At 48.4% G+C, this 20878-nt stretch overlaps 1 protein-coding gene across 1 annotated transcript in view; it reads right to left on the bottom strand.

Annotated features, from left to right (window-relative positions):
- Nucleotides 1–20878, bottom strand: part of LOC132571380 (zinc finger protein 850-like) — an 86185-nt gene that overhangs the window by 28671 nt on the left and 36636 nt on the right. Inside the window, 5 exon segments of the mRNA XM_060238178.1 lie at nt 6898–7963; nt 7965–8132; nt 8134–8151; nt 13004–13074; nt 15724–15838. Coding sequence (XP_060094161.1) covers nt 6898–7963; nt 7965–8132; nt 8134–8151; nt 13004–13074; nt 15724–15838 — 1438 coding nt within the window.

The raw sequence follows: 20878 nt of genomic DNA on the forward strand, positions 1-20878 counted from the left end.
CGCTCTGCCTGGGTCCGGGAGCTGGGAACAGGCCCGGGAGCGGCTTCATCTCTGTCCAGCGCTGCGGGGGGGGGGGGGAAGGCTCTTCTGGGGGGGGGGAGAAGTTTCTGAATTGCCCCCGAGAGGGAGGGAGGGAGGGAAGGAAGGAAGGAAGGAAGGAAGGAAGGAAGAAAGAGAGGGAGGAAGGAAGGAAGGAAGGCGGAGCAGCCGGGACCCCCCCCCCCCTTGCAGCTGCATCCGGATCCCGGGGAGGTCTCCTTGCATGGAAGTCTTGGGGGGCGGAGAAGGTTTCCAGTCCCGGGAAAGAGAGAAAGAGAGGCGGCGCTCTGGAGGGCCTTTGCTGGGAAGTGGAGATGGAGCCCTTCTGGAATGCAAGAAGTGCCTCAAGGATCTGTCCTGGGACCTGTTTTGTTCAACATCTTTATAAAAGATTTGGAAGAAGGAATAAAGGGAATGCTTATTCAATTTGCAGATGAGACTAAATTGGGAGGGGTTGCAAACACAGAAGACGACAGAAACAGGATACAGGATGATCTTTGCAAGCTGGAAAACTGGGCTAAAACCAATAAAACGAATTTTAACAGGGATAAATGTAAAGTTATGCATTTAGGTAGGAAAAATCCAATGCATGGTTATAGGACGGGGGAGACTTGTCTTAGCAGTAGTATGTGCGAAAAGGATTTAGAGGTCTTAGTGGATCATAAGCTGAACATGAGTCAACAGTGTGATGCGGCGGCTAAAAAGGCAAATGCAATTTTGGGCTGTATCAACAGAAGTGTAGTGTCCAGGTCACGTGATGTGATGGTATCGCTTTGCTCTGCTCTGGTAAGACCTCACCTGGAGTCTTGTGTTCAGTTTTGGCCACCACATTTTAAGAAGGATACAGACAAGCTAGAACGGGCCCAGGGGAGGGCGATGAAGTTGGCGAGGGGTCTGGAGACCAAGTCCTCTGAGGAAAGGTTGAAGGAGCTGGGCATGTTTAGCCTGGAGAGGAGGAGGCTGAGAGGTTATAGGATCACCATCTTCAAGTACTTGAAGGGCTGTCATCTAGAGGACGGTGTGGAATTGTTTTCTGTGGCCCCGAAAGGTAATACCAGAACCAATGGGTTGAAATTAAATCAAAAGAGTTTCTGGTTCAACATTAGGAAGAACTTCTCAAGGCAGCAGGGAGTAGGTTGTAGGCCTAACTTGCCTGGGAAATTAGAGATGTCTATATAAAAATGCTAGAAGTGTCCAAGGCAAAACTGGGGACTTGGGATGCTTAGTGTTGGGAGTGTCAAACATGTTGTCCAGGGGCCAAATCAGCCCCGCCCTCCCCAAAGGACTTGTATCAGGCCCCTGAGCAACAGGCTGTCATCTGCTTCCTTCTCCCTCTTTCTCGCTTCTTTCTCCATTACCGCTTGCTTTGCAAGGCTTGCTCAATCGCACAGGAGCTATAGAGCAAAGCCTCTATTTTCTCCATTGGTTGAGGCTCCTTCCTTGGGGAGGAATGGCTTGCTTTGCCAGTGCTCTCAATCACACAGCAGAGCTACTGAGCCAAGCCTCTCTTCCTTCTGTTGGTTGAGGCTTCTCCCACTCCCTAGTCCCCTGGGGAAGGAAGGAAAGAGCCAGAGCTTCCTTTACCCAGTTCCCTGGATCCCATGGGAGAAATAAAGCCCCTTTAAGACCAACAAGTGCTAATGTTTTAAGCATGTTTAACCGTTTTTTTTAAATCTTTAATTGTGTTTGTGTCCTTTATAAAGTTTCTATCTCTGCTACCTAATCTTAAATAGGAACACATACGGCCCGGCCCAAAATGGTCTCAGTTATGTTAGATCCGGAAATGAGTTTGACACCCCGATACAGACATCGTAGGCATCTTAGAAACTTGGTGGGATGAGGAGAATCAGTGGGACACGGTGATTCCTGGATGTAAATTATACCAGAAGGATAGGGAGGGAAGGGTTGGAGGTGGAGTGTCTAGAAACTCAATCTTTCTCCCAACCTAAACACACGTCGATGAAACCACCCATTAAGACACAGTTTTTACTTCTAGCTGCTGACTTTAACTCTCTCGTCATTTTATAATCACGCTCTTATCTTTTGATGTGGTGGACAATAATCAATTCCCAGAGTTAAGTTTCCTTTTGGGCCCACTATTTTGACCCATAGCATTTCCAGAAGTGAATCTAAATCGAAAGAACATAAGAGAAGCCATGCAGAATCAGGCCCATCTATTCCAACACTCTGTGTCACACAGTGGCCAAAAAAACCAGGTGCCACCAAGAGGTCCATCAGTGGGGCCAAGACACGAGATCCAACAATAAGTTGTTGCTAATAGCCACTGATAGACCTCTGCTCCGTATGCTTATCTAATCCCCTCTTGAAGCTGGCTATGCTTGTAGTCACCACCACCTCCTATGGCAGTGAATTCCACGTGGTAATCACCCTTTGGGTGAAGAAGGACTTCCTTGTATCCATTCTAACTTGACTGCTCAGCAATTTCATTGAATGTCCATGAGTTTCCGTATTGAGAGAAAGGGAGAAAAGTACTTCTTTATCTACCTTCTGTATCCCATGCATAATCTTGTAAACCTCTAACATGTCACCCCTCTTACCTTCTCAGTCTTATTGGACTGTATACACTCTCTGACATACAGAACCACCCCATCTCCAACCCTTCCCTCCCTATCCTTCCAATATAACTTATATCCAGGAATCACCATGTCCCACTGATTCTCCTCATTCCACCAAGTTTCTGAAATTCCCACAATGTCTATGTTTTCTCCCAACACTAAACATTCCAACTCCCCAATTTTACTTCGAACACTTCTAGCATTTGTATATCAACATCTATATCCAGTTCAAGTCATCTTACAGTAACTCTAATCCTATTATATTGTTTGTTGAATGCCTCATCTTGTTGACTATTCAGTGACTCCCTTTGTGAAATCCACCTTGATTCTGAGGGAGACGGGCAAACTACCCTCTTTGTTTAAGTGTGACTTTTATTAAGGTGAAATAAAATGCAAGACAGAAAAAACACGGCAACACAAGAAACAATAGAAACTACACTAGTGTCCATTATTTAATGCATTTGTGTCCAATATTTTTGGTGGTCTATTAAAAGATGTAAATAAATGAATTATATCAGGCTGAGGCTTTTCTCTTTCCCAAACCCCACCATAGCCAAGGCTCAACCCCCAAGGAATCCCCCAATCTGGAAGCGTAACCCCAGCAAGGCCTCACTCCAGGAGTCCTTCTTCAAAGGCCAAAACACCCCCGAAATGGACCCTCCCATATCCACACACACACACACACACACACACACACCGCCTGTCACTCACAGAAACCCAGTATGGAATGCCCTGGTTGCCTAGCAGCAGTCACTGAGGGAATCCATTTCTTAAAGCTACAGATGCTGCTTTCATCCTTTTGGGTTTTAAAAAACAGTTTATCTTAAGATATTTCTTATTTTTCTGCAACCCTGGGAAATTTTCAGTTTGTCGAAAGTTCTGACCGGCCACGACTCCTGCCACCGCATGTGGGTACACTCAGATTTGGCCAAGTTTGCTATTAGACTGTGTGATTTATTTCAAGTCAAATTAGCCTTTATTGGCATAAGAATAACAATACAGATTAATACAGAAACACAACTTTCATACACACCTGTGTGATATCCTTTGTTGCAACTTTAGAGCAGGATACACCAACTTGGCAGGCCTCTCGGTGACATTGAAATCTCTGGACATTCAAGAATCTCGGGACCTTAAGCGCATCTATGTCAGTCTATATTATTATTCCCTAATATCTTGTATCTCTGAATCCCTGAGTGTTAATTTAGGGTGTTCCAAGCAGGGGGGCAACCAATTCAGTAAACCCCACACATCTATGGTTTGACTGAGAATGCAAGGGAACCAAAACCATGCTATATAAAGTTTATAGCCGTTATTGCGATTCAAAGGCCCTAATATTGCCATTAGAATATTTTCAGCTTAAGCATCAGCTGCACCAACTTATAAAAAAAAGAATTTGATTATATTAAGACCAAATGGGATGTGCTAAATCATGCTACAACCTTAAATAACTCTAAAAAGTTCTGGGCCGTAGTTTCGGGTGCTTTCCAGGCTGATGAGCCCTCCTGGTCTGCCCTTTCTTCTTACGTCTGGTTCCTGCACTTTTCACTTCTGTTCCATCAAGAACCAACCTCTGTTAAACCCTTTGAGATTCCTTTAGCTGATCTACCTGACTGGGCCCCTTGGTCACCAGAGGAAATCGAAGGATTAATGGTGCCCCCATTAGTGTGCTCCAAAGAATTAAAAGGCCCCAGCCCTGAGCCTACCCCTTCCGAAATCTTGAAATTAGACCCAGACTGGTGGGCTTCTCCTCTTGCGTCCTTGTTCACAACTGTAGACAGAACTAGCCTAGTCCCTTCAGCATGGCTGAATGCAGTAGTTGTCCCACTATATAAAAAGGGGGATTTATTTCATTATAAACCCCTGGCAGATGAGTAGGCCTTGCAGTGCCCCTGGAAGATCTACGAAGAGAGGCTGCTCTCACTTCTTCAGGCAGCCTTATATTGGTGGTGTGCCAAAATACCAGCTTTGGGGGTCTTGTGAGAGAATGCTTCTTCTTCGGTGTAGGAGAGGTGTAGAAACCTCAAGCTACAGGAGAAAAAGACCTAATAGAGGGAGAAGTGGCATCAGTCCCTAGGTTTAAACCATTGGCTGTTTCAGGCATGTGCTTACACAGCTGCAACTGCTCTGGGAAAGGGAGAGGGGGTGGAGGGTGTCTCTTCTGACTCCCCCTCAATACCACAGATGGTGGCACCCATACTCTGGTGGTTCCAGTCCAGGTGGGCTAGTCAACTCTGCCAGACAGGGTCCCAGAGTTTTCTCCCAGGCTTTAGATTCTGGAATATTCAAAGGAATTTTGAGAGTCTCAGAAGTATCTCTGCTGGAGTCTCTGTTCAGACCTTGAATGTGAGGCTCCTTGAGATGTGCTTCTGTAATCTTTCACAGTTAATTTGATAAAACACAGCCCTCCTTTAGAACTAAGTGTTAACAACATATATAAAAGTTTTCAGGTTTTCACGGCTGGTAACATCATTAGGGTTTGTAGAATCTTTCGGGCTCAAGTGCCGTGTTCTACTGGAGAAAGTTTTCCTTCCAGACGTTTCGTTCTCAGCTGCGGAGAACATCCTCAGTGGCGTTGCAGCCGGAGCAGGCACAGAAGGTCACAGCAGCCAAGAAGGTCTGAGCGCCTGCTCCGGCTGCAATGCCACTGAGGATGTTCTCCGCAGCTGAGAACAAAACGTCTGGAAGGAAAACTTTCTCCAGTAGAACACGGCACTCGATCCCGAAAGATTCTACAAACCCTAACATATATAAAGTATCTTATAGCTTCGTAAATAACATCGAGCCTGAAAACAATCCGCAGTTTCTAGAACCCCCATCTCACCTCGGTCACCCTCGCAGATCATCCAAGAAAGCCAAGCAGCTTGCTTATCCTAGGGTCATTTGTCAGAAAGGATAATTGCCAAGAGAATAAATGTCTTGATTGGCGAAATTTCCACATTAACAAAAACTCCCTTTCAAAGGTCATCCCTGATATAAATCAGAACAGATCAATACTTTATACCCTGGCTCTTCGGGCAGCCCTTATTTCTCCTCCACAATCCTCTTCTATGAGCATCATCTGCCAGGAACACATAAAAATCTTTAAACTATATCTATATACTCTCTTCCCAATAAATCTCACCAAAAGATTCTCACAATTCCTGTTTTTCACATATCTGGCCTGGATTATCACAGACACTGCTGTGATCAGCAATTACTAATCACAAAGTTTACATTTCAAAGACTCTCCAAGAGTTCCTGGATTCTAGAGAAAGTTCCTAAGTCCACTGATCAGAACTGAACAAGACAACTTCTGTCCCACCTGCATCCAGCTGTTAATTCTGGCAATGTGGAAGGTCAGCATGAAACAGGAGTTCTTTCCTCTGTGCTCTTGTCTCAGCACAAAGACAGAGAGAGGTTTTTCTATCTCTTTAAGTAGAAAAGGCCTAAAGTGAGGCCTCACAATGAACTTAAATCAAATTTAGGCCTTTTAATGTCTAAAACTCCCTTGTGGAATCCTCCATGCTAAAAGAGACAGGAGCTGATCTTGGATCTACTTCAGCTGGAGAGCCAGTTTGGTGTAGTGGTTAAGTGTGCGGACTCTTATCTGGGAGAACCGGGTTTGATTCCCCACTCCTCCACTTGCACCTACTAGCATAGCCTTGGGTCAGCCATAGCTCTGGCAGAGGTTGTCCTTGAAAGGGCAGCTGCTGTGAGAGCCCTCTCCAGCCCCACCCACCTCACAGGGTGTCTGTTGTGGGGGAGGAAGATAAAGGAGATTGTGAGCCGCTCTGAGACTCGTCGGAGTGGAGGGTGGGATATAAATCCAATATCTTCTATCTTCTTCTTCTGGCAGAGTCTACCTTTGCTTCCTTCCTTCTGGGATCTATCCGAGGGCTTCAGACACAGCTAAAGCTCCTTCTGTAGTCTGACCATCTGTAACATTTCTTCTTCATTTGGGTCAGATTTCTGATTAAAGATTTTTACAAGGGTTTATATTGTTTCACCGCTTTATGTGGTCTCTGGTTGTCTTTTACTCGTGAAATAAGAGAAGTACTCTTTTCCCGACCAAAGGGATTACATGGGTCCTGCTTATGTCATTTGGCAGATGTACTCAAAAAGTCCAACTGCAAGTTCCTCTCTTTCCACACTCTATTAAGGACTCAAAGAGTTTCTCTCCCTGTATGAGTTCTTTGATGCTCTTGAAGAAGGTCACTCTGATTGAATCCCTTTCCACACTCTGAGCATTCAAAAGGCATCTCCCCTCTGTGGGTTTTCTGATGTCGTTGAAGATGGCTACTGCGACTGATGTCGTTGAAGATGGCTACTGCGACTGAGCATGAAAAAGGCTTCTCCCCTGTATGGGTTGTTTGGTGCTTTCGAAGATTGGAACTCATACTGAATCTCTTTCCACACTTTGAGCATTCAAATGGTTTCTCACCTGTGTGGGTTCTTTGATGCTTTTGAAGATGACCACTCCGACTGAATCTTTTTCCACACTCTGAGCATTCAAATGGTTTCTCACCTGTGTGGGTTCTTTGATGCTGTTGAAGAGTGCTACTCCAACTGAAACTCTTTCCACACTCTGAGCATTCAAAAGGTTTCTCCCCTGTGTGGGTTCTTCGATGCTGTTGAAGAGTGCCACTCTGACTGAATCTCTTTCACACTCCTGAACATCCAAAGGGTTTCTTCCCTGTGTGGGTTCTCTCATGTTTTTTAAGAGTGCTCCTCTGACTGAATCTCTTTCCACAGTCTGAGCATTCAAAAGGCCTCTCCCCTGTGTGGGTTCTTCGGTGCTGTTGAAGACTGGAACTCACACTGAATCTCTTTCCACACTCTGAGCACTTAAAAGGTTTCTCCCCTGTGTGGGCTCTTTGATGTTGTTGAAGATGTCCACTGAGTCTGAATCTCTTTCCACACTCTAAGCACTCATACGGCTTCTCCCCTGTGTGGGTTCTTAGATGCTGTTGAAGACTGGAATTCACACTGAATCTCTTTCCACACTCTGAGCATTCAAATGGTTTCTCCCCTGTGTGCGTTCTTCGGTGCTGTTGAAGACTGGAACACACACTGAATCTCTTTCCACACTCTGAGCACTTAAAAGGTTTCTCCCCTGTGTGGGCTCTTTGATGTTGTTGAAGATGTCCACTGAGTCTGAATCTCTTTCCACACTCTAAGCACTCATACGGCTTCTCCCCTGTGTGGGTTCTTAGATGCTGTTGAAGATCACCACTCTGACTGAATCTCTTTCCACACTTTGAACATTCAAAAGGCTTCTCCCCTGTGTGTGTTCTTTGATGCTTTTGAAGGTCGGAACTCAGACTGAATCTCTTTCCACACTCCAAGCATTCAAAAGGTTTCTCTCCTTGTGTGGGTTCGAAGATGCTGTTGCAGATGGCTGCTCTGACTGAATTTCTTTCCACACACTGAGCATTCAAAAGGTTTCTCCCCTGTGTGGGCTCTTTGATGTTGCTGAAGATGTCCACTGAGTCTGAATCTCTTTCCACACTCTAAGCATTCAAATGGTTTCTCCCCTTGTATGCGTTCTTCGGTGCTTTTGAAGATTGCCACGATGACTGAATCTCTTTCCACACTCTGAGCACTTAAAAGGTTTCTCCCCTGTGTGGGTTCGAAGATGCTGTTGGAGATTGCCATTCGTACTGAATCTCTTTCTGCACTCTGAACATTCAAATGGAAGGAACTGATCTGTAAGAAGCATAAAACTTTAGCTGCGAATATATTGTTATAGGATAGATTACAGTTTTAAATATGTGTTGCTTTTGTTGATTTTTCACTATCCTTGTTGTTATCTGTAAACTGCGGTTTTGTTACACAATTTGGTATATAAAAAATGTATTCATTAAAAACAAAACATTCAAATGGTTTCTTCCCTGTGTGGGTCTGTTGGTGCTTTTGAAAACTGAAATTCATATTGAACTTCTTTCCACACTCTGAGAATTCGACATGCTTCTCTGGTCCATCTCTATTTCTGAAGTTTCCTTCGGCCTTCAAGGTCATCTAGTCCAACCCCCTGCACAGTGCAGGAAATTCAGAAATACCTCCCCCCCACAGCCCCAGTGACCACTGCTCCGTGCTCAGAAGGCAGCAAAAACAAAAATCCTCCAGGATCAATGGCCAAATTGGCCTGGGGGAAAAATGTTGCCTGACCTCAAAGTCGTGATTGCCATTTCCCTAGACTAGTAAAAAAGGGCCGTGAGAACTAAGCACCGATACTACCCTTCCTGCCCTCCTTCTCAAGATCTGCCTCTGTCCACAGAAGAAGAAGAAGAATTGCAGATTTATACCCCGCCCTTCTCTCTGAATCAGAGACTCAGAGCGGCTTACAATCTCCTATATCTTCTCCCCCCACAACAGACACCCTGTGAGGTGGGTGGGGCCGAGAGGGCTCTCACAGCAGCTGCCCTTTCAAGGACAACCTCTGCCAGAGCTATAGCTGACCCAGGGCCATTCCAGCAGGTGCAAGTGGAGGAGTGGGGAATCAAACCGGTTCTCCCAGATAAGAGTCCGCGCACTTAACCACTACACCAAATTTCAACCCATTGGTTCTGGTCCTACCTTCTGGAGGCCGCAGAAAACAGTTCTGCACCATCCCCTAGATGACAGCCCTTCAAGTACTTGAAGATGGTGATCCTATCAATTCTCAGCCGCCTCCTCTCCAGGCTAAACAGGCCCAGATCCTTCAACCTTTCTTCATTGGACTTAGTCTCCTGTCTGCTCATATCTTAATTCCCCTCTTATGGGCACATTTCAGCTTGTCCATACCTTTCTTAAATTGTGGTACCCAGGTCCTTTTTTGCAGCAGGAATCAATTTTGCTGTCAGATGGCCATCTAGCCCTGTTTTAAAACCTCCAAGGAAGGAGAGCCCACCACCTCCTGAGGAAGCCTGTTCCACTGAGGAACCGCTCTAACGGTCAGGAAGTTCTTCCTAACGTTTAGCTCAAAACTCTTCTGATTTAATTTCAACCCATTGGTTCTGGTCCTACCTTCTGGAGGCCGCAGAAAACAGTTCTGCACCATCCCCTAGATGACAGCCCTTCAAGTACTTGAAGATGGTGATCCTATCACTTCTCAGCTGCCTCCTCTCCAGGCTAAACAGGCCCAGATTCTTCAACCTTTCTTCATTGGACTTAGTCTCCTGTCTGCTCATATCTTGATTCCCCTCTTATGGGCACATTTCAGCTTGTCCATACCTTTCTTAAATTGTGGTACCCAGGTCCTTTTTTGCAGCAGGAATTCCCAATGTAGTCAATCTTCAAGAGCTTACAGGGCTCTTATTACAGGGCCTACTTTTAGCCCTTGGAGGTTTGGCTATATCAGGGGAAAAAGGAAAGATCCCCTGTGCAAGCACCAGTCGTTTCTTACTCTGGGGTGACGTTGCTTTCACAACGTTTTCACGGCAGCCTTTTTTATGGGTTGGTTTGCCATTGCCTTCCCCAGTCCATCTACACTTTCCCCCCAGCAAGCTGGGGACTCATTTTACCCACCTCTAAAGGATGGAAGGCTGATCTTGGGCTGGCTACCTGAACCAGCTTTCGCTGGGATAGAACTCAGGTCGTGAGCAGAGAGTTCAGAACACAGTAATGCAGTACTGCTGCTTTACCACTCTGCGCCATAGGGCCGCTATATCAGGGGAGTGTGGCCTAATGTGCAAAGGTGTTCCTGCTACAAAAAAAGCCCTAGTGATACCCCAAACTGAACACAATACTGTAGGCAAGGTCTAACCGGAGCAGAGTAAAGCAATATCATCACTTTGCATGACCTGGATGTTACAGGCCAAAAATCACACCTACCCTTTTAGCTACTGCATCACATTGCTGACTCGTGTTCAGTGCATAGTCCGAAAAGACTCGTAGATCCCTTTCGCACATACTACTTTCGAGACAAGTCTCCCCCATCCTATACTAATGCATTTGATTTCCCCACCTACATGGAAAACTTTACGTTTATCTCCATAAAGATGCGTTTTATTCATTTGAGCCCAGTTTTCCAGCCTGTCCAGATCATCTCCATTCTTTCGTTTGCTAAATGTATATCCATTTGCAAAGGTGTATCTGACTGTTTTAGCTCTGGCATTCTGCTGGTGAGTAACTTTTCACAAGATTTGCAGAAGAGAGACGTTAGCCATTTGCAGAAGAGAGACGTTAGCCATAGTCCTCTGGTAACCGTGGTAATGTCCAACTCTCACCAGATGACTTTGAGCACCCAGGGAAGACTTCTCACACTGCACACCAGGTCTGGGAATCTTAATAGTCAACAGGAGCTGGCTTTAGCTTGTGCACCTTTTCTGCCTGGTATATTATTGGTTCTGTTTGTAAGTTACCCTATTCTTGGCAAAGGCAGTACCTCTCCAAGGGAACCCCACAATTCTAAGGGAACCCCCATGGGTTTTGGAAGAGATATCAGCTGTTGGGTGGGGGAGGGGAGGCCTGGAGACATGTGAATGACCATAATAGGAAAAGGTTGATGAGCTTCTGACTCATCCAGCAAAGCTGTCCTTAGGTAAATACCTCACCTTTCCTTGGAATATCCAGTATTTAAGGGCAATGGAGCCCCTAAAGGAGCTAAAAGAGCCAGAATTGAGCTTACCCCAGGAAGAATTCCCAAGATCTCAAGCTCCAAAAGGCCTCCATTTCTCCTGACCCAGAAGGCTTTCTAATTCTACCCAACTAAGAGTTCCTTAGAAGTGAAGCTGAAATCCACCGTGACCGATAATACTAAATTGGGAGGGGTTGCAAACACAGTAGAAGACAGAAACAGGATACAGGATGAACTGGACAGGCTGGAAAACAGGGCTAAAATCAAGAAAATGAATTTTAACAGGGATAAATGTAAAGTTCTGCAATTTGGTAGGAAAAATCCCATGCATAGTTATAGGATGGGGGAGACTTATCTTAGCAGTAGTACGTGCGAAAAGGATCCAGGGGTCTTAGTGGATCATACGCTGAACATGAGTCAACAGTGTGATGCGGTGGCTAAAAAGGCAAATGCAATTTTGGGCTGTATCAACAGAAGTATAGTTTCCAGATCACGTGATGTGATGGTATCGCTTTACTCTGCTCTGGGAAGACCTCACCTGGAGTCTTGTGTTCAGTTTTGGGCACCACATTTTAAGAAGGATATAGACAAGCTGGAATGGGTCCAGAGGAGGACGACAAAGATGGTGAGGGGTCTGAGATCAAGTCCTATGAGGAAAGGCTGAAGGAGCTGGGCATGTTTAGCCTGGAGAGGAGGCAGCTGAGAGGTGAAATGATCACCATCTTCAAGTACTTGAAGGGCTGTAATACAGAAGATGGTGTGGAATTGTTTTCTGTGGCCCTGGAAGGTAGGACCAGAACCAATGAGTTGAAAGTTGAGTTGAAAGTTGAGTTTCCAGCTCAACTTTAGGAAGAACTTCCTGACCGTTAGAGCAATTTCTCAGTGGAACAGACTTCCTCCTTGAGAGGTGGTGGGCTCTCCTTCCTTGGAGGTTTTGAAACAGAGGATAGATGGCCATCTGACAGCAATGAAGATCCTGTGAATTTAGGGGGAGGAGTTTGTGGGTTTCCTGCATTGTGCAGGGGGTTGGACTAGATGACCCTGAAGGTCCCTTCCAACTCTAGGATTCTATTATCTTTGCCCATCCTATTGACATAACGATACAGCACACTCACTTGCCAGCCAGCTCACTTGGGAAGGAATATTTTGTTGAGATCCTCTTGAGAGACTCTCCAGCCTTTTGTCTGTCTCCACTGCAGCCTTTTGTACATCCCTGCTTTCTTTGGGACAGAGAGAAGAGAAGGAAGAGTAACACGAGGCCTTTGTCTGTCTCCACCTCAGGTCACTACACCCACCCTGCCTCTCCTGCTGGCCACGACATTGACCACAGTGGCCCCTGGACCAGCCCGGTGTGTCGGCTGATCTCAGAGCCCACCCAGCTCCTGGAGTCCTCCAGAGGGGGGAGTACAGCACCAAGCCTCACAAGGACCTATTGCTTTTCCATATCTTGATTCACACATCATCACAATGGCAGCAATTCGCACCTTGGAAAGATTCTTACCCAGAGAGGCCACATTCCCATAGTTCTCCAGCATGACTTCCCTGTAGAGATCTCTTTGGTCTGGATCCAGCAGGGCCACTCAGCCTCGGTGAAAAACACAGCCACCTCCTCGAAGGAAAAGGACCCCTGAAGAAAAAGCAGGTTTCCTCATCAGAGACTGTCCCAGTCAAGACTGTACTCTGGACAGGGGCAATTCTGGGGTGGTGCAGGATGGAGAGCTTGCCAGGGGGGTAAAGGGAGCGCCTTCAGAGCCCCTCTCGCTCAGACACATGAGCAGCAACTGCAGGAGCAAAAGCCCCCCTGAGGAAGACGGGGGAACTCAGGCGGTCCCCTGCTCATCTCCCCTACCTGGACTGCAGGGGCAGCAGCCATTTCTACTCTTCCACAAAGATGGCGGCTCAGCACCGTCTCTTCACTGTCTGTGAGGGAGAAAACATTGGAAGAAAGTGTTAGCCTAGACTTCATGTTTGCTTGTTTGAATCCCAATTCATGCAATGTGAAACCTTGCCCTGAAATTTTGAGTAAACTTGGGGGGTGGGGTGAAGGAGATACCTCAGGTTCCCATGAGGCTGGGAGGGGGGAGAGTTATAAACACTGCCAGCACATTTCAGACTTCTGTGACACTAATCCTGTGAACTCCAGAGCTTGAAACTGTGACAGGGCAACAAAGATGGTGAGGGGTCTGGAGACCAAGTCCTATGAGGAAAGGTTGAAGGAGCTGGGGATGTTTAGCCTGGAGAGGAGGCCGGCTGAGAGGTGATAGGATCACCATCTTCAAGGACTTGAAGGGCTGTCATCTAGAAGATGGTGTGGAATTGTTTTCTGCGGCCCCAGGAGGTAGGACCAGAACCAATGGGCTGAAATTAAATCAAAAGAGTTTCCGGCTCAACATTAGGTGGGGTATTCACCAAGCAGCCCTGAACAAAGCCAGAAGCCCCATATCTATACTCTTTTCAGTCTATTTTGCCCAGATATATTTTATTAGTGGAGATGTCAAAAAGACCTTGGCAGACAAGGCAACTATCATACACCTAATTTATATGTGTTTCAGATTTGATTTAATTTCAACCCATCGGTTCTGGTCCTACCGTCTGGGGCGACAGAAAACAATTCCACATTATCCTCTATAGGACAGCCCTTCAGGTACTTGAAGATGGTGATCCATTTCACCTCTCAGCCGCCTCCCCTCCAGGCTAAACATCCCCAGCTCCTTCAGCCTTTCCTCATAGGACTTGGTCTCCAGACCCCTCACCATCTTTGTCACCCTCCTCTGGGACCCAGCTTGTCTATATCCTTCTTAAAATGTGGTGCCCAAAACTGAACACAATACTCCAGGTGAAGTCTTACCAGAGCAGAGTAAAGCGATACCATCACATCACGTGATCTGGACCTATACTTCTGTTAATACAGCCCAAAATTGCATTTGCCTTTTTAGCCACCGCATCACACTGTTGACTCATGTTCAGCGTCCCAGGACAGATCCCAGGTCCCAGGACAGATCTTTGAGGCACTCCACTTATCACTCCTCTCCAAGAGGATGAGGAACCATTCACAAGCACACTTTGAGTGCGATCTGTCGACCAGTTACAGATCAACCTAATGGTAACAGGATACAAACCACATTTTACCAACTTGTCAACAAGGATAGTATGTGGAACCTTATCAAAAGCCTTACTGAAATCAAGATAAATGATGTCTACAGCATTCCCCTGATCCAGCAAGGTAGTCACTTCCTCAAAAAAAGAGATCAGGATAGTCTGACATGACTTGTTCTTGAGAAACCCATGCTGGCTCTTAGTAATCACATCTATTCTTTCTAAATGCCACAATGTTGAATATGAATTCAGGCAAAGGCAAATATACAAAACAGGGTTGTAGTTTTCATGCCTAGGCTGCCAGCATTACTCCCTTTAAGCAGTGGAGTCTTTGTGAGCAAAAATTCTACTTCGTGAGCTACTGGTATTAAAGTTGTGAGCCACTGCATAAAGTAGTTTGCTCTGGGGCCATTTTTCCTGAGCTAAGACAAACATGTGTGAGCCAAGGCTTAAAATACGCGCCAAAGCTGCAATACTGCAGTCCTAAGCTCTCTGCTCACGACCTGAGTTCGATCCCAGCGGAAGCTGGGTTCAGGTAGTCGGCTCAAGGTTGACTCAGCCTTCCATCCTTCCGAGGTTGGTAAAATGAGTACCCAGCTTGCTGGGGGGGGGAAGTGTAGATGACTGGGGAAGGCAATGGCAAACCACCCCGTCAAAAGTCATGATTTGACGTCACCCCAGAGTTGGAAACGACTGGGGCTTGCACAGGGCTTGCTCACACTAACTCGGCTTAGAAGGAAAACTGGCTGCCAGCAAAAAGAGCAGAGGCTTATGGAAAAATAACCTCACAGAGAGTTACGAAATCCAGGCTGCAGCCCTCAAATCTCCAGGGAATCTCCCAACCTGGAGTTAGCAACCCTGTCTCCTCAGTCAACAATCCTGGGATGAGGCTGAGGGGAGGAGGGAGAGAGAGGGGGGATTGGAGGAAAGAGGCAGGAGAGACAGGAAAGGTGGGGCAGCTCCGTGGCTATTCTGCTAGGAGCCTGTGTGGGCTGCGGACAGGGGGGCAACAACACTGCTGTCTGAGGTGAGACCGTTTTGGCAGTTTGTTCAGCACTGCGGAGCCCGAGTAGGCGGGGGCAGGGGGGGTCAGCCAATGGGAGGCCAGAGATTCTGACTGAGCTGTGATGGGCCAATGGGTTGTGATGTGCATGGAATGCTGCCAACATGACTTGGGAATTATGTATATAGATACAGAAAGTCAAACATGGCCTGGCCGCGTTTATAATTATGACACAGTTCTACTGGGAATGAAATTGCCCTCCACAAATCCCTTCAAGTGAGTGAGTGGCCCCCATTACTGAGCCCGCTTTGGCAGGGAGGGCGGGATATAAATAGAATTAAATAAATAAAAGACATCCGACGGCCACTCCCAGAAGTCCACTCTGTGAGGTGCACAGAAGTATTTCCTTTTCCTCCTTTCCTGAACCTTCTATCCAACAATTTCACAATGGGCCCACAGGGCACCCTTACCGTGTGAGAGGGCCTCTTGGGCACACTCCTGGGCCTGCGCCTTCTGCTCTTCCTCCAAAGGAAACCCTTCCTCCTCAAGGAACTCCACTTCCATCTTCACAGATGGTCCCCACCTCTGGAACAGCAGGAAGAGAGACAGGGAAGAGGAGGAAGCAAGGAAGCAAATCTTGCCCTGTCCCCATCCCTGCATCCATCAACAGAGCTGCTTCAACCACAGCAACAAGAATCAGGGGGCTCAGGAGGTGGTGGGCTCTCCTTCCATGGAGGTTTTTAAGCAGAGGCTAGATGACCATCAGAAGGAAGAAGGAATCAGAAGGAAATGCCTGGAGGGATACATATTGGGCAGGGAGGCCTTAGGCTAAGGTGGAAGATCACAGCTCAAAGGGACTGTGTGAAGCTCCCTCACCTGTCCTGCCTGCCTCTTCTCCTCTGCCTGGCTTAGGAGGAAACCTTCGGCCAGGGCCACCGCCTGGGAACTGGTCTCCGGCCCACATCCTCTGACCCAGCCCTGCATTTCCTGGGGCAGGAGAGTCAGGAACTGCTCCAGGATCACCAGTCCACGATCTGCTTCTTGGTGTGCCTCTCCGGCTCCAGCCACTGGCTGCAAAGTCCATGGAGCTGGCTGCAAACCTCTCGAGGGTCCATCGGCCTCATGGTAGCGGAACTGCCGGAAGCATCGTCTGCATACATCTGAGGACGTAGCATCGTGAGCCAAGCTCTCTCGCACAGAAGTTTCCCCGAAATCAGCACCACTTCCTGGTTGGAGGTGATGGAGACCTTTGATTAAGCTTTTGCCAATTCCAGGTCCTTCTGGGTCCTCTTCCATCTCCTTCCCTTCCTCTTGGGCTGCCTCCAATTTTGGAAATACTCCCTTATTTATATGCCTATGGAGAGAGAGATGAAAACATATCAGAAAGGCAAAAAGAAATCAAAAGGGATCAGAGCTACATCAACAACCCTTCTCAAAAGACACCGAGTGATTCCCCCAGTGAATCAGATGGAGCCTCCTTGTTTCGTCTGCAGACCAGGATCACAGAACCTTAGAGTGGGAAGGGACCTCCAGGGTCATCTAGTCCAACCCCCTGTGCAATGCAGGGCTTTGTATGGGGGAGCCCCTCCTTTCAACTGAGCCGGGGAACTGCTGGGCAGCCAGTGGAGAGACGGCAGAAGAGCAGTAATGCACATGCTCCATCCAGTCTAACTGTGGCATTCTGCCCCAACTGGATATCCCACATAGATTCTGAGGGGAGACCAGCCAGTCATAGAGGGCATTACAGGAGTCTGGATGTCACCAGGACACGGATCCAGGCAGCCGCACCAGCCGTGGGAAGGTGAGGCTGGGCTGAGCTGGAAGGAAGGAAGCCTTTTCTGCAGCCGCCTTAACTTCCCTCTCCAGCAATGGGGGGGGAGGGGCAGCCTCTTCCCCTCCCTCCCTCCCTGCTGTACCAGGGTCAGCTGAACTCCAGGGAAAGGGGGGAGCAGCGGGCCCTTCAAGACCCCCCCTTTCCCATCCGGCATCACTTCTGTCTTCCCGCATTCCCTTTGGACTTGTCCAGGCCTCCCTCAGCAGATGGAGATGAGGGTGAGGATGTAGGGGTCTGGAGTTCGATTCCGGCGGAAGCTGGATTCAGGTAGCTGGCCCAAGGTTGACTCAGCCTTCCATCCTTCTGAGGTCGGTAAAAGGAGTCCCCAGCTTGCTGGGGCGAAATTGTAAAAGACTGGGGAAGGCAATGGCAAGCCATCCCATAAATAGTCTGCCGTGAAAACGTTGTGAAAGCAGCGTCACCCCAGAGTCGGAAACGACTGGTGCTTGCACAGGGGACTGCCTTTTTAACCTTTTTAGTAATGAGTTTAGGGGAGGGGAGAGCCCCGTGGCGCAGAGTGGTAAAGCTGCAGTACTGCAGTCGGAGCCCTCTGCTCACGACATGAGTTTGATCCCAGCGGAAGCTGGTTCAGGTAGCTGGCTCCAGGTTGACTCAGCCTTCCATCCTTCTGAGGTCGGTCAAATGAGGACCCAGCTTGATGTGGGGGGGGGGGAACATAGAGGAGTGGGGAAGGCAATGGCAAACCACCCCATAAAAAAAAGTCTGCCATAAACGTCTGGTGCTTGCACAGGGGACCTTTCCTTTCTTGCGCATCTTCTCTGTGCCCCCCAGCTCTGTCCTAATAGCTCCAATGATCCAGGCTAAAAGGAAGTCCTTCTTCACCCAAAGGGTGATTAACATGTGGAATTCGCTGCCACAGGAGGTGGTGGCGGCTACAAGCATAGCCACCTTCAAGAGGGGTTTAGATAAAAATATGGAGCAGAGGTCCATCAGTGGCTATTAGCCACAGTGTGTGTGTGTGTGTGTGTGTGTGTGTATATATATATATATAAAATTTTTTGCCACTGTGTGACTCAGAGTGTTGGACTGGAGGGGCCATTGCCCTGATCCAACAGGGCTTCTCTTCTGTTCTTAGGCAGGGACTCACACCCAAGGTGGCCAGACATGCATCACACAAGGGCTGCATCTGGCGGCTCCCAGAGGGGTCCCTGTTCCCCTCCGGGGGTCCTTCCCGGAGGAAGGATGGGGCCCACTCCAGCCCCCCATGCTGCATTCTGCTCCCTCCCCCAGCCCAGCCAGGCCCCTCCAAGGGGAGGAGGGCAGCAGCAGCAGAGAGATCCAGGAGCGACCTTTGGCTGCATTTTAAACATATTTCTTGCCTTCTGCAAGGGCTCCATCTCAACCCCCCCCCCCCCCGCCTCCTGTTCCCCACTCCGCTCCCTCCCTTACTCGCGAGGAAACCTTCCCGGGCTCCGGCTGCTGCAAGGAGGCTCCTTCCCTTCCTTCCCCTTGCAAATCCAAAGCCCCGCCCTCTTCCCTGGGGCCATTCAGCAGCAAGGCCTCCCCCCAATAACCCCGCCCTCCCCTCCCCTCCCCCCCCGCCGGGCTGGGCCTCTCCGCCCTCCCTTTAACCCTTTCCCTGCTGATAGATGCAAGCGGGCAGCCATTGTGGGGCTGAAGCAGCTGAACAAAGCAGGAGTCAAGTGGCACCTTGTAGACCAACCCATTTTTATTTCGAAATCAGCTCTTAAGCACACTTCCTCAGACGAGGGATCCAGCACAGGGAGCAAAGCCATACAGAGCTGAGCAGAGCCACACAGAGCTGGTAGGCAGTGGCCCAGAATGCAACATGGTACAGATTTAAAAACCAATGACAGGAAGTGAAATTATCTGGTAGGCAGTGGTTGAGAATGTGAAATGGTACAAGGACAGAATAGTCAAATGAACAAATGGAGCAAACCTCTGATCTGAGTAGCAGGAGCACGCGAAAGCAATAAAACAGCAGTATGTCAAAATGTGAGATTGTCTGTCAAGGACAACGGGAGATGGGTTCAGTATATGCAATGGGATAAGCAACCAAAGTCCCTGCTTGAGTGTGTCAATGCAGCTCAAGGAGAAATACATTGGCTAGTGAGGTTCTTGTCCACGTACGTAATTTACTTTTTCACATGTAAGCAAAATTTCTAGTTTGCCACAGGAAAAAAGAATACAATAAAATACAGTGGAAATGGGTAAAGCATTTGTAATGAGATAAACAGCCAATATCCCTATTCTGAGTACGTCGAGGCAAATAATCCCACTGGTACCCCATCCTTTCCTTGCTGCTCCCCCCTCCCCGCCCCGGAAAGCGCCTTTAGGGCCGAACGGAGACCCCCGGCTGGAAAGGAGCAGGGGGGCGTCTTCAGCATCTGTGTCCAGCACTGCGGGGGTTAAAGGGGCAGCGCCGTTTTTGCAAGGGAGGCCGAGCCGGGGCGGGGGGGAAAAAGGCTCTTCCGCGGGGGGGGGGGGCGGGGAGAAGTTTCTGAATTGCCCCCTCCTTGCAGCAGCAGCCGGATGCAGGGAAGGTCTCCTTGCAAGGAAGAGTTGCGCGGGGCGGAGAAGCATCGCAGTCCCGGGAAAGAGAGAGAGAGAGAGAGAGGCGGCTCTCTGGAGGGCTCTTGCTTTTGGCGGAGAGTTCGAATTCGACCATTTCGGAATTGGAACGTGCACCCGAGCATGCCCCCTCATCACCCCCCCCCCCCCCGCGGTTAGCCGGCTGCCCCCGAGCCGGGCTCCTGCTTGGTGCTGCTGGGCAGGGGGTGGCAACGACGGGCTTTCCAGAGCAGCTGTGGGCAGGGGCAGGGCCCTCTCCGTCCTGGCCCCCAGCTTCTTCTTCCTCCTGCTCCATTAGCGGAAGCGTGAAGGAGCTGCAGCACGAGGCTTCATTCTCTGCTGGCGCTGACTTGAAAGGGGGGGGGGGAGTCAAAGGCAGCGTCCCCAATACAGCCCCACCCCCAATTTAAGTACTGCATGCCAGCAATGTCCCCTCTATGCTGAGTTAGTGTGAGCCAGCTCAGAACTTTCTAGCCTCTGGCTCATAGATTTTTGTCTTCGCTCAGGAAAAATGGCCCCAGAGCAAACTAAGGCATGCAGGAGCTCACCGCTGTAATGCCAGCAAGTCACAAAGTAGGATTTTTGCTCACAAGACTCCAGGGCTTAGAGGGAACATTGGTTGCCAGTGAGGCATGTGACTGAGATGAAATGTGAAGGGAACATAAGAACATAAGAGAATCCATGTTAGATCAGGCCAATGGCCCATCCAGTCCAACACTCTGTGTCACACAGTGGCAAAAAAAGGGAAATGTCAAACCCCGATATTTCCAGAGTCCTTTTGTTCTGAATCAACGGCAGGTTTATTGCTAGAAACTCAAGAGCTTTTCCAAGGACACAAGCCTTGGGAGTAATGGAGTCCCAACAGTTACACAGCTGCCATATAGCAGGGGTGCCCAACGGTAGCTCTGCAGATTTTTTTTGCCTACAACTCCCATCAGCCCCAGCCAGCATGGCCAATGGCTGGGGCTAGTGGGAGTTGTAGGCAAAAAACATCTGGAGAGCTACCCTTGGCCACCCCTGCTATACAGGATAGCATCAAAGGTTACATTACAGATGCATGCTTGAGTCAGGGGTTCAAAGGTTACTAAGCAACTATCTATCCATACTAAGGCATCTTAGGCTATAGAAAACATTAGAAACCTTCTCACACTTCTTTGTGAACAGATAAGGGTTGTCTGTGTGAAATAGGGTGGAGAGGAGGCCACTTTGAGGCACCAACTGCCAGCCTATAACATAAA

The sequence above is a fragment of the Heteronotia binoei genome, chromosome 5 (genome assembly GCF_032191835.1).
Source record: "Heteronotia binoei isolate CCM8104 ecotype False Entrance Well chromosome 5, APGP_CSIRO_Hbin_v1, whole genome shotgun sequence".
NCBI classification, from domain to species: Eukaryota; Metazoa; Chordata; class Lepidosauria; order Squamata; family Gekkonidae; genus Heteronotia; species Heteronotia binoei.